Genomic DNA, 14,602 nt, shown 5'->3' with positions numbered 1-14,602 from the left:
TCAAAAAACGGGCCGAAGAACTAAACAGACATTTCTCCAAAGAAGACATACAGATGGCTAACAAACACATGAAAAGATGCTCCACATTACTCATTATCAGAGAAATGCAAATCAAAACCACAATGAGGTACCATTACACACCAGTCAGGATGGCTGCTATCCAAAAGTCTACAAGCAATAAATGCCGGAGAGGGTGTGGAGGAAAGGGAACCCTCTTACACTGTTGGTGGCAATGCAAACTAGTACAGCCACTATGGAAAACAGTGTGGAGATTGCTTAAAAAACTGGAAATAGAACTGCCATGTGACCCAGCAATACCACTTCTGGGCATACACACCGAGGAAACCAGATCTGAAAGAGACACGTGCACCCCAATGTTCATAACAGCACTGTTTACAATAGCCAGGACATGAAAGCAACCTAGATGCCCATCAGCAGACGAATGGATAAGGAAGCTGTGGTACATATACACCACGGAATATTACTCAGCCATTAAAAAGGATTCATTTGAATCAGATCTAATGAGATGGATGAAACTGGAGCCCATTATACAGAGTGAAGTAAGCCAGAAAGATAAAGAACATTACAGCATACTAACACATATATATGGAATTTAGAAAGATGGTAATGATAACCCTATATGCAGGACAGAAAAAGAGACACAGATGTACAGAACAGATTTTTGGACTCTGTGGGAGAAGGCGAGGGTGGGATGTTTCGAGAGAACAGCATGTATATTATCTATAGTGAAACAGATCACCAGCCCAGGTGGGATGCATGAGACAAGTGCTCGGGTCTGGTGCACTGGGAAGACCCAGAGGAATCGGGTGGAGAGGGAGGTGGGAGGGGGGATTGGGATGGGGAATACATGTAACTCCATGGCTGATTAATGTCAATGTATGACATAACCCACTGCAATGTTGTGAAGTAATTAGCCTCCAACTAATAAAAAAAAAATAAATATTAAAAAATAAATAAATAAAGAGGAACTAGTTAAAAAAAAAAAAAAGAAAGTAGAGCTTTAATGTTCTCACCATAACAACAACAACAATAAAATAGTCATTACCTGAGGAGAAGGATTTATTCACTATTCTTATTGTGGTAAATATTTTGCAGTGTATACATATATCAAATCACCAGATTATACACCTTAAACTTATACAATGTTATATGTCAATTTTATCTCAATATAATGGAGGAAAGAGACAAAATCGAAGGGGTAAGTATTTCTGTCTTCACTATACAGAATCTTCACATTCTGGAACATGTTAATTCTTTATGCAAGACTTTTTAATTTGCTACGTGAATACTTGTTTACATTTCTTTTTTAAAGTTCTCCCTTCTGTCATTAAGTTTATTTGTTGAGTGGTTTAATTGTGTTGATATTAGTATTGGGAATTTTTCCCATTTTCTGATTATTGCTAGTTTATAATAAAAATAGGATTCATGGGAGTTCCCTGGGGGTCTAGTTAGGACTTGGTGCTTTCACTGCCATGGGCTGGGCCTGAATTCAATCCTTGGTTGGGGGACTGAAATCCCGTAAGCTGTGTGGTGCAGCCAAATCTTAAGAATAAAATAGGATTTAGTTGCACCCCTATGTTCATATAACCCTCTTCAAATAGCCAATACATGGAAACAACCAAAATGTCCATCAATAGATGAACAACAACAACAAAAAAACCCCAAACAAATGGATGGATAAAGAAGGTGTGGGTGTGATATACACAAAATGGAGTGCTATTCAGCCATAAAAAAGAATGAAATAATGCCATTTGTAGCAACCTGGGTGAACCTAGAGATGATCACACTAAATGAAGTAAGTCAGAAGGAGAAAGACAAATACTATATGATATCACTTACATGTGGGATCTAACATATGACAAAAAGGACCTTATCTATGAAACAGAAACAGACTCACAGACATAGAGAACAGATTACGGTTTCAAGGGGGTGGGGCTGGGGAGGGATGGATTGGGAATTTGGGATTCGTAGGTGCAAACTATAATACATAGAATGAATAAACAACAAGGTCCTCCTGTATAGCACAGGGCACTATATGCAATATCCTGTGATAAACCATAATGGAAAAGCATATGAAAAAATATGTGTATGGATATATAGATCTGAATCTCTTTGCTGTACAAAAGACATGAACACAACATTGTAAATCAGTTATACTTCAATAAAAAATTTTGAAAAAATTGGACTTATCATCACTTACTAGCTCTGTGTCTTTGGGTGACTAATAATGTTTTCATGACTTCAATCTTTTCTCTTTTGGCTGTGCTGTGTGGTTTGCAGGATCTCAGTTCCCTGATCGATTATTCCCTGCCCTGGAAGGGCTGAGTCTGACCCATTGGATTGCCAGGGAAGTCCCATGGTCTCAATCTTTTAACAAAATTAAAGAGGTGTATATGGCCCATCTGAGGGAGTTCTAATGAGAAATAAGACAACACTTATGACATGTTTAGTACAGGATCTGGAAGAGACAAAACACTAAAACAGAAACCATCCTCACCACCAGTGGTGTATTATGCTTCTCAGACCAGAAGTTTAGGCCCTGCTCTTGTCTGTGCTCCAAGATGCGTGGTCCAGTCCGTCCCCTGGAGAATCAGAGGGGAACCCTGGCTCCTGGGGTGGGGGGGGGTGGTGTCTAAGGGACACTGGGCTATCTGTTCTCTCGCCCCCAACAAGGCCTCTGCTCCCCAACTCCCCTCTAGCAGAGCCCAACACACACACGCAAAGAAGAGATGTTTCAGCGCCAGAATATCAGGGCTGAACTGACATTCATTACTAGACTTCCAGAATATTTTCACCCAACTCCCCTCAAACTGAACAGACAAAATTGAGGCTCAGAGAGAGAAAGAGATTTATCTGCAGTCATCTAGCAAGTTGGGAGGAGCCTAGAGCTAGAACTCAGGTCTCCTGACTGCCAAGTGGGGTGCCCACTGAACCCCAATGCCCCTCCCACTTCTTCCTGGAGAACTCCATTGCACAAGGGCAGTGGGGCAGATGAGCCAACAGCAGAGCCATGAGGTCATCCAAGGTTACCCAACATACACCTTCCCGCTGTCTTCACTCCTCCAGTCTACTCTACCCCAACTTGTATGTCCTCAGAGAACTTTATTCAGCAATGAAATGGAAGATCAATGTGTCTTTCCTCCTCATTCACATCTTGAAATAGAAAGCTGGGAGGGGATATTGCTTCACCCAAAGGAATTGTGTGTTATTGGAGGTCATCTCAGGTGTGAACAGGTGAAATGCTTCGAGAGCAGGGATTTCCTGGCATCTGTCTTTCTGTCTTCTTGGAGGATACAGATTCATGGGAAACGTTAGAGAAAGGGAAGGAGGGAGTCAGAGGTTTAGCCAGGAGGGCTGGCTGGTCACACTGGCAGGGTTGATCATAGCCAGGTCAGAAGAGGTCAATGGAAAGGTTTGGGGGCTTTATTTCCCTGGTTCGAGGCCAGAGGCAAATGTCTAGGTTTCCATCTCCTGGTGAAATGGAGGCTGTGGTTCTTGGGTTGATTTTTGGATTTCTACAGTGAACCCTAGGAACAGGCCTCTTGTTCCTGCCCCTGCTCTCCTTCACACCCCAAGAACATCAGCCATGGGTCCCACTCCACTCTCCACCGGGGACAGGAAGTCTCAAACCCACACCCGGAGGTCTCAGGAGCCCAGAAGTGATAAGAGCCAGAAACAAATGGAGTTGAAAGCAGTCTTTTATTGGAAAGTTCATGAGGGAGGCAGTCCATGCTCAAGCTTGGGCCTCCTGGATGAGAGGAAGAAGGGGCAGAGTGGGAAAGGGTCGTGCGACAGGCACCGGGGCCTACCTCCCTGGGGACATCACAGGTGCAGCAAGAAGACTCTACCTGGTAGAAGAAAAGAGAATCGGAAATGTGAATCAGCAGGTGAAAGACTCAGAGGCAGTGGGAGGCAGGACCAAGTCTACATGTCATCCTTCTCAGGATCCCAGTTATAGCCTCTGAGACCCCTCAGTCTCTCCATCACCTCCCCATGTCCTTTCCCCCACTAGCCTAGGATCACCCTCCACCAGTCAGCCTCTCTGTGCCCTCATGGGTCACTTTTTCCTCCACCCAGTTCTCACCTCACCGGGGATCCATACAGGTCTTCCCACAAGAGCCTTCACAGCACTTCTTGGCTCCTGGGCACTGAGCATCTCTCAGACACTTGTTAGGGGGATTCATCATGAGGCACCGGATCAGGACCCTGGGGCAGGAGCCACGCTTAGTGAGGAATGGACCTCCTACTCGGTCTTGTCCTTTGACTGGATCTTGAACTTTGACTGGATCTTGTCCTTTGACTGGTTCTTGTACTTTGACTGGATCTTGTCCTCTGACTGGACCTTGACGTTTCACTGGACGTTGACTTTTCACTGGACCTTGACATTTCACTGGACCTTGACATTTCACTGGACCTTGACCTTTCACGGGACCTTGACCTTTCACTGGACCCTGACTTTTGACTGGACCTTGACCTTTCACTGGACCTTGACTTTTGACTGGACCTTTACCTTTCACTGGACCTTGACCTTTCACTGGATCTGGTCTTTTGACAGGATGTTGACCATTGATTGGACCCTTTCCATTGCCTAAAACATTTCCTTTCTTACTGCCTTGACCTTTTGGACGACCTGTTGAAAGAAATATCCGTACTATTATTAATATTTAGACCAGCATGTCTGCTTCAACTATATAGTCTTTCCTCCAGGTCCAGCCACTGCTCACTGCAGTGTCCCTTAAGCTGAGGGAGACTGAGACAGAGGAGGCTCACCAGGGTTAGCTGGGGTCTGCACTCTCAGATGGCTGTTCCCTGGGCTTTGGGGGAAAGGTCCATAGAACCAGGTTTCCTATGGGTGTCTGTTTCTTCCCCTCACCCTCCATTCTGGGTCCTGGGCCCTCATGAGGATATGCCAGGGAGGAGTGGCTTTCAGGAGATGAGGACACATGGTCATCTTTGAGGAAACTTGGTGGAAGGGCAAGGAGCTGTGAGACACATGCCAGGAGACCTGAGCTCCAGCCTGGCTCTGGAGATTGCCCTGACAATCCCTCACCTCACTCTGGATCTCAGTGTCCTGCTTTGGAAAACAAAAGTCTTCAGACTCCATGATTTCTGAGGCCCTATTAGTTCTTAACCTTCCCTTACAGGACTGATGACTCAGGTACTTTGATGGAGAAAAATGCAAGGAAGAGACACCACCCAGGGCCCAGATTCCTGGGGCTCCTCAACTTCATTTCATGTTCTGTCCAAGTATCAGTGCTTGAGGCCAAGGTCATGTTACAACACTCCTTCCACAAACAGCCCTGATTTCTCAGTCCTGGGGCGGAATGTACATGGAGTCTAGTGGGCAACTTCCTACTTCTCTGGATACACTCAAAACTTTAGCCTGCTATCCAGGCTAAAGAGTGGGCTCCATCTCTGCATGCTGCCCCTTGTCAAGACCCAGGCTGCCCCTAACAACCTCTCCTCAACCCAAGCTGGCCTCACCCAGGCCACTTGTCCACTCACCTCTTACAATAGCTGCCTCTGCCACCAGTGTCCCAAGGACGAGAAGGACCACAACCTGGACCAAGAAGCTTCTGGTCTTCATGTTGTCAGGAAGGTGTATGACTGAGAGCTGAAGCTAAGCCTAGTTTTATGTGGCTTCAGCTTGGTCAGGTGCCAAGGGTGGGTCTGTGGTTTCCCAAGGGACAAGACTTAAATTTTTTTAGTGCTACCGGGAAATATCCACCCCCATCCTGGGAGGGACCTTGGGCCCTTCCCCAGGGATTATTCACAGGGAGATATGGTGACTGTTACATCATTTCTAATAGCCCCAAGAGCTATCTCACATTCTCACAAAGAAGTCGGGCTGGCTGGTCTGTTGGTAGCATCAGGACCAAATTCTTTATACTTGAAGAGTATGAAGCCCAAAGGAGAGAGAGGAATCACCCACAGTCATTCAACAAGTCAGTGGTAGGTCCGGTGTAGCCAAGATGTTCCCCCATTACTCCTCAGCTCCTGCAAGCCCCACCCAGATCTAACAGTTTACCCTTCCCAGCATCATGCTAGGCTTTTCTTTCATTCTCCCTCTGATCCCAAGAAAAGCTCTCAAAGGCAAATTTGCCTTGAGTGTTTAACGACTAATCATAATACTTTGCTATTTCACAGGCAGTCCCTGAAGTGGACCAAGAAAGTAATAGGGAAGGTGGCATTCGACATCTGGAGTGGCATGACACTCTTGAAATCTCAGTAAGAAGACAGAAAACACCCATAAAATAAAAGGAAGGAAGTAGAAATCATCTATAAGGTGGATATTTACAATGTATACATCCAACATGGCTTCTGCCTTTTTAGAACAGGCCCCCTGTTTCTTCCGAAGAACTCCTGGTTCTTTGTACCATCAACTTAGGAATCTGATGGGAATTTTTGATCATGAAAGCCTGATACCCAGTGACAGATCAGGGTGTGTGTGCGTGTGTGTGTATGTGTGGTCTATTGACATCCTTTATTTAAATAGACACTAAGGGGAAGTCCCTCATTTTGGTAAAGGTAGGAGAGATGAGCCTGGAAACTCCTGAAGCTATGGTTCCAGTCTGGGAGAAGGGGAACTTTTTTGAGAAAAATAAATCTAATTCAATTAGAAAAGCAGAGAAATGATGGTAAGAGAGGCTTCAGAAGGGACCAGTCAGCCCTTCATTCCCCTTTATCTTGAGAGCAGTTCTTTCCACACCTTTCCCATAGTTCAGTTATGACCCAATAAACTGCCTAAGCTAGTCTGAGTTGGTATTTTGTCACTGTTGTAAAAGTTCAGAGTAAAAAAAATGAATACCCAGAAGTTAGGTATTGTCAGGGACAGAACCTGAAGTGTGGCAATAACAGTTGAGTTCTGGGTGAGACAGGGATGAAAGTAAACTAAGTATTTTATAGTCAAACAGTTGTTAATATCTCCACCCTTTGTTTCTTTGGACTAGATCTCATCATGCCCACCAGTGCTGCTGAAACATTAAAGAGCTATAGCAAATACAAGATGTTGGAGTTGGCAGGCTACTTAAAAAAAAAAAAAAAAGCTCATCACAAAATAAATTATACAAACAAACAAGTGTGTAGAATTGATACTCCTTAAAGAATTAAAACATTAAAATGGCAGCCTGCACTCACCTACCAAGAACAAAAAGATTATTTTTTGTATATATGCCATATCAACATTTATTCCTCACCAGTTTCTTCCCTGTCCATCTTCCACAGAGGTAACCACTTTCTTGGATTTTCTAATTTTCTGTTAACTCAAGCATCTTGCTCATTTCTTGCTGGGTTGTCTACCTTTTCTTCATTGTTTTGTAGAGAGAAGAAACTGTCACACATTACTAGTAAGAGTGTATATTCATGCAACCTGTTTGAAAATAAATTTGGCATCGCTAGTAAAATTAAATATTAGCAAAATCTTTTAGATTTTTGCCAATCTGATGAGTGAGAAGTGATGCACTGCTGAAGGTCTTAGTTAGCATTTCTCGCAGTTCAGTTCAGTCTCTCAGTAGTGTCCGACTCTTGGCAACCCCATGGCCTGCAGCACGCCAGGCTTCCCTGTCCTTCACCTACTCCCGGAGCTTGCTCAAACTCATGTCCATTTAGTCAGTGATGCCATCCAGCCATCTCATCCTCCATCATCCCCTTCTCCTCCTGCCTTCAGTGTTTCCCAGTATTAGGGTCTTTTCCAATGAATCAGTTCTTTGCATCAGGTCACCAGCTTATTGGTGTTTCAGCTTTAGCACCAGTTTTTACAATGAATATTCAGGACTGATTTCCTTTCGGATTGACTGGTTTGATCTCCTTGCAGTCCAAGGAGTCTTCTCCAACACCACAGATCAAAAGCATCAGTTCTTCAGTGCTCAGCTTTCTTTATAGTCCAGCTCTCACATCCATACATGACTACTGGAAAAACCATAGCTTTGACTAGACAGACTTTTGTCAGCAAAGTAATGTCTCTGCTTTTTAGTATGCTGTCTAGGTTGGTCATAGCTTTTCTTCCAAGGAGCAAGTGTCTTTTAATTTCATGGCTGCAGTCACCATCTGCAGTGATTTTAGAGCTCAAGAAAATAAAGGAGTACATCAAGGCTGTATATTGTCACCCTGATTATTTAACTTATATGCAGAGTACATCATGTGAAATGCTGGGCTGGATGAAACACAAGCTGGAATCAAGATTGCCAGGAGAAATATCCACAACCTCAGATATGCAGATGACACCTCTCTTATGGCAGAAAGTGAAGAGAAACTAAAGAGCCCCTTGATGAAAGTGAAAGAGGAGAGTGAAAAAACTGGCTTAAAACTCAAGATTCAAAAAACTAAGATTATGGCATCCGGTCCCATCACTTCATGGCAAATAGACGGGGAAACAATGGAAACAGTGAGAGATTTTAGCATTTCTCTATCATGAATTATTTCAAGCATTTTTCATATCTTAAAAGCTACTTATATTTCTTTATCTGAAAACATTATTTCTTTTGCTCATTTTCCTATATACTCATTAGCTTTTTTCTTCTGAATTTCTAGCACTCCTTACATATTATAGAGAAAGGTCTTTATCTGTGATACAGTTTGTAAGTAAAAATTTTAACTCATTCTTAGACCTGCTCAAAATGGCTCAGGGTGGCCCTCTTTTCTCCTCTTCTCTAGATAATGCCTACTGTTGTTTGATTATTTCTGCTCTGGACTTATGCATTTCTGCTTCATGATATCCTTAAATTCGTGAAATTGTTTCATTAAGTTTTTCAACTCACGGGCCAAAAAAAATCTAAATGCTACAAAAGTATCATAGAAAAAATAGCTTTCTAAACTGAAATTGCCACAAGAAAAAGTAGAAAACCATTGCAAAGATGGAAACAATAGTCAACAATATTTGACCAAAAAAAGCACCAGGATCAGACCTCTTTGTAAGCATATTCTATAAGGCAAACAAGGAACAACTAATTCTAATATGACATAAATAGAAAATAAGAAACAATTCCAAGCATGTCATATGAAGTAAACATAATCTTGATACCAGAGTTTAATAAGGACTTATGTCAATTATATGTCAATAAAGCTATTTAAAAATAAAATTATAAACAAGGATTCTATGAAAAAGGAAGATTTTAAGTAAATCTTATTCATAGAACATAGATTCATGAACATAAAAATCAACTATGTTCATAAAATTTCAAACAGATCTACAGATAATTGTTAGAATCAATGAGAATTTATCACAATGGATGCATACCAAGAAATATACAAAACTCAATGGTACTACATAAACCAACAATACAAATCAGCAAATGAAATTTCAATAATTTTTATAATCATATAAAATATGAAGAGCTTATAAATACACATAATAGATTTTGTACAGAATCACTACAAAGAAAATTATAAAACTTTGGTGAGAAACATTTTTTAACACCCCCAAATCAGAAATGTATACCATGTTCATGGATTGCAAGACTCAATATGATAAGTATGCCAATTCTCTTCAAATTGATTTTCAGTCTCAATGCAATCAAACCCCCAGGAAAGTTTTTGCAAAAGTAAACCAAGAGAAACTTGGCAATGCAATTCTGAAATGCACACAAAAAATGCAAAAGGCAAGATAGCCAAAATACTCTTGAAGAATAATTTACTAAGACTTGATGTAGGAGATATCAAGCTTTATTTTAAAGCTGTAATAGTTATGATAAAGTGGTATTACAACAACCATAGACAGATATGCAAGTGAAACAGAAAAGAGAGTCCTCAAACAGATGACTTGCACATAATGAGACTATGTTTCTAACTTGGCTATAGTAAACAAATATCGCTACTGTCATATTAAGAAGGCTGCACATCATAATATTAATATACATTCCCTAAGTGGTTGACGGAGGATTCAGGTTATGAAGCCAGGATGGAAGGAAGGAGAAGAAAAATAAATAAATAAATGTTGCTTTACAAAAAAACTCATCATGTCTGATGGGATCCTGTTACATTTATAAATATATTACCAAAAAATGAATATCACTGGATCTCTGTTTACTGACTTCCAGTGACGTCCATGCTATCTTACCAACAGAAAAAAAGTTGGAGAGTACTATGTGGGTTTTGATAATATTTCAGTTGAACATAGAACTTCTGTATATGAAAATACTTATTTGTGAAAAAGGAAAAGTGTTTAAAGGAATAGTCACTGCTGTGAATACTGGTTACATGATGATGAGGGGAGAGGAAAGAGAACAAGCATGAGTAGCTCTGCCTTTATCCATATTACTTTCTAATTTTTTCTTGTTACAACGGTCAAAGAAAGTTCAGTTAACAATTAAGAAGAAAGGGAATTTTAATTGAACCAGACTGAGGATTATAACCCGGAAGAGAGACTCTCAGAAAGTTCTGAGAAACTGTTCCGCCAGGTGCAAGTTGAAGGCACAGTCATATACATTTTCAAGATAAAGGATCATACATCAAAATGACATCCTGATATTTTATACAAAGTTCACCGAGGACACATAGTGCAGGTAAGCATGTATAAAGAGATCAGGAAGTCCATGATCCCCTGCAGAGTTGGGAAATAATGCCATCCTTTGAAGAAATTATATTGTTAATGTCAGAAGAAAGGGGAAAATGTTATCTTTATGGTCAAGCAGCTGCTCCTATCTTCAAGGACGTTTGTTTAATATGTAATGCAGGAACACACTACACATTAGGGAGGGAAGGAAGAGGCCCAAACGGATGCAGAGAGAGAATTTTGTGCTTAATTTTTTCTTATCCTGCCTGGAAATAAGAATTTTATTTCATCACAGCAAAAATCTCTTATGATCTGAACATAGCGAATAAAGAAAATTAAAATTCATAATTTGCTGTTGTTGTTTAGTCGTTAAGTTGTGTCCAACTCTTTTGCAACCTCATGGAATGTAGCACCCGCAGGCTCCTCTGTCCATGGGATTTCTCAGGCAAGAATACTGGAGAGGGTTGCCATTTCCTTCTCCAAGGGATCTTCCCAATCCAGGGATCAAACTTACATCTCCTGCATTGGCAGGCAGATTCTTTACCACTGAGCCACCAAAATTCATTATAGGTTAGAATAAAGCACTCAAATAATCACGTGAATGGAGAAAACAGGGTAACTGAGAGTTGCATCTAAAGAAATAATCATTAATGTGTTACAAAGGGATGTTTAAAATATGTCATAATGTAAAAGGAAAACAGTGCATCAATCAGAGGCTGTCAAAAGAAATCACCTAGGTAGTTCAAGCAGAAAAAGAATTTCAGCTATTGTATGAGTACATCGCATTGTAAGAATCCGAATAACGCGTGAAATCCTGGATATGAAAGAGTCTGGGAAAAGATGGGCATTTGATTTACAACCCCTGCAGGAAGGCATTCTGGGAGCAGCTGAAATGCATGCAGATGGAGACACTGCACAGTATCTGCCATACCCCAGCTCCCTCCCATACTTACACGTCCAGTTAGAAACTATTCACCTCTCAGAAGGCAAAGCTTGCCCACTTGAGTGTGAGCTGAAGTGAGTGGGTCTGAGAATAAGCAAGGCAGGACACAAGAGCTGGGAGATATGAATGAAGTCAATAGAGAAGAATGCAGGGTATTTACGAGAGCAGTCGTTACCTTGCAGTGCTGGAGTAATATCTCATAGTGGCCAGGGCTGACGGTGGAGCCCTCCTCTCTCAGACAAGTACCTAAGAAAGAGAAGTTCACGTACGTATTAGGAAAACTGCAACAGAGGAGGGAGCCCTTGAACTGCATTAAGAAACTTATTACTTCCAACCCTTCCCACTCAAATAAGATACTCTTCTCAAAAGATAGTCCCTGACTCTGATTTTAAAATAAGAAAGAAATTTGGAAATCATATAAGCTGTATATAGAGACTCCTTTTTTTTTTAAATTTTTTATTAGTTGGAGGCTAATTACTTCACAACATTTCAGTGGGTTTTGTCATACATTGATATGAATCAGCCATAGATTTACACGTATTCCCCATCCCGATCCCCCCTCCCACCTCCCTCTCCACCCGATTCCTCTGGGTCTTCCCAGTGCACCAGGCCCGAGCACTTGTCTCATGCATCCCACCTGGGCTGGGGATCTGTTTCACCATAGATAGTATACATGCTGTTCTTTTGAAATATCCCACCCTCACATTCTCCCACATAGTTCAATAGTCTGTTCTGTATTTCTGTGTCTCTTTTTCTGTTTTGCATATAGGGTTATCGTTACCATCTTTCTAAATTCCATATATATGTGTTAGTATGCTGTAATGTTCTTTATCTTTCTGGCTTACTTCACTCTGTATAAGGGGCTCCAGTTTCATCCATATCATTAGGACTGGTTCAAATGAATTCTTTTTAACGGCTGAGTAATATTCCATGGTGTATATGTACCACAGCTTCCTTATCCATTCATCTGCTGATGGGCATCTAGGTTGCTTCCATGTCCTGGCTATTATAAACAGTGCTGCAATGAACATTGGGGTGCATGTGTAGAGACTCCTTTTTAAAACAACAGAAATGAGAAGCAAACCTTCAAAGCAGTTGAAAGAGGAGTTCTAAAATTCCCAGTAAAATATCACCACAAAGCTGAGAAAAAATTATAATCTAAAATAGATTTTTAAAACTAGTGAAGCAAATTAAAGGTATGAGGAGAAGTGAAAGTTGCTCAGCCATGTCCAACTCTGCTACCCCATGGATTGTAGCCCACCAGGCTTCTCTGTCCATGGAATTCTCTAGGCAAAAATACTGGATTGGTAGCCATTTCCTTCTCCAGGGGATCTTCCCAACCGAGGGATTGAACCCATGCTTCCCACACTAAAGGCAGATTCTTTACCATCTGAGCCACCAGGGAAGCCTAAAAATATGAGGAACCATCATAAAACAGAAATATAGAAACTCAAAGAGGAGATAGCAAGGTAACAGGAAGATGTGAAATAGAAACTGATGGAGAGAAGAGAAATTGAAGAAAAGGACAAAACTATTTCATAAATAAGGACTAAGTAAAGTAAGGAAGAAAAGGGGAAACATAAGAAAAGCATATAACATAAAATAAAACTAAAGAAAGAAGTAGCTTAAAAACACAGTCTTAAATATTAAAGTCAATGAAGGTCCACCAGACACGAAAATCAAGTCTTACCAAGAAGAAAACCAAGTCAACAAAACAGAAGAATTATTTAAAACAATGTTTGAGGAAAATATTTCTGAAATAAAAGATTTCAGTCTACATATTAAAAGCTCACATTATAGTAAACATAAGATGAATGAAAGTAAATATTGTGGTCTTTCAAGATAAAAATAGAAGCCTTCAGGAGGCCAACACTCTCCCTTCCAACTAAAAAAGAAACAAAATCTTAAAAAATCAGGTTGTAAGATAGCAATGTTCAATGCCAGAAAACAGTGAAGCAAAACTTAGACACTCTATGAAAGAAAATATGCAGTGATGAATTTTATACAACTAATTTGTCTTTGACCTAAATATATTTCCAAATAGAAATATTGTTTCTGAGAACTTTCCTGGGGAGTTTCCAAGAGATAAGATTTATTCAATCAAGAAACATTTGTGGAAATTAGCAACATGATTATTATTGAGTACTGAATATTTTAATTGTGGAATTAAGTCTGATGAAGGAATAATAAATAGTATGTAAATATGACCTTCTGTGATAATGTACAAATAGCAAAACTTCCATCAGAAAGGAGAATGATGGAAAGAGGTAGATCAAAGAATAAGTCCACTGACTTCTTTATATATAGTAGCTTCAAGTCAAAGGATATTTAAAACACATAAGGCTCAACAAAATTAAAAATTGTGCATTAAAGGATCCTACCAGGAGAGTGAGAAGATCCTGTTGAGAAGAAGAAACAAACCAGGTCTCTGATAAGGGCCTGTGACCCAGACTATACGAAGATCTCTCACCACTCCACATTCAAAAGATGAACACCCCAATTTAAAAACAGGCAAAGAACTTAGACATTTCTCTGAAGATACACAAGTGGCCAGTGAGCACCAGGAAAAGATGCTGAACATCATTAGTCCTTCAGTTCAGTTCAGTCGCTCAGTCGTGTCTGACTCTTTGCGACCCCATGAATCACAGCACGCCAGGCCTCCCTGTTCATCACCAACTTCCGGAGTTTACTCAAACTCATGTCCATTGAGTCGGTGATGCCATCCAGCCATCTCATCCTCTGTCATCCCATTCTCCTCCTGCCCCCGAACCCTCCGAACATCAGGGGCTTTTCAAATGAGACAGCTCTTCCCATCAGGTGGCCAAAGTATTGGAGTTTCAGCTTCAACATCAATCGCTCCAATGAACACCCAGGACTGATCTCCTTTAGGATGGACTGGTTGGATCTCCTTGCAGTCCAAGGGACTCTCAAGAGCCTTTTCCAACACCACAGTTCAAAAGCATCAATTTTTTGGCACTCAGCTTTCTTCACAGTCCAACCCTCACATCCAAACATGACCACTGGAAAAACCATAGCCTTTATTAGACAGACCTTTGTTGGCAAGTAAGTCTCTGCTTTTTAATATGCTATCTAGGTTGGTCATAAGTTTCTTCCAAGAAGTAAGTGTCTTTTAATTTCATGGCTGCAAT

The 14,602-nt window shown here is 40.8% G+C and overlaps 1 protein-coding gene across 2 annotated transcripts in view; it reads right to left on the bottom strand.

The window, feature by feature from the left end:
• LOC122681878 (elafin-like) overlaps window positions 1-11,670 on the bottom strand; it is a 45,353-nt gene extending 33,683 nt beyond the window's left edge. Inside the window, exons 1-4 of one of the 2 annotated variants that reach the window (XM_043884433.1) lie at window positions 11,629-11,670; window positions 5,527-5,691; window positions 4,106-4,651; window positions 3,702-3,869 (exon numbers count right to left, since the gene is read on the bottom strand). In XM_043884433.1, the coding sequence (XP_043740368.1) occupies window positions 4,107-4,651; window positions 5,527-5,608 (627 nt within the window). In that variant the 5' untranslated portion in view covers window positions 5,609-5,691; window positions 11,629-11,670 and the 3' untranslated portion in view covers window positions 3,702-3,869; window position 4,106. Of the gene's footprint in view, window positions 1-3,701; window positions 3,870-4,105; window positions 4,652-5,526; window positions 5,692-11,628 lie in introns of those variants that run through there. The other variant, XM_043884434.1, reaches the window with a different exon arrangement.
• Between the last annotated feature and the right edge of the window lie 2,932 nt (window positions 11,671-14,602).

The sequence above is a fragment of the Cervus elaphus genome, chromosome 23, assembly GCF_910594005.1.
Source record: "Cervus elaphus chromosome 23, mCerEla1.1, whole genome shotgun sequence".
NCBI classification, from domain to species: domain Eukaryota; kingdom Metazoa; phylum Chordata; class Mammalia; order Artiodactyla; family Cervidae; genus Cervus; species Cervus elaphus.
This window is presented reverse-complemented; position numbering and strand designations above follow the sequence as displayed.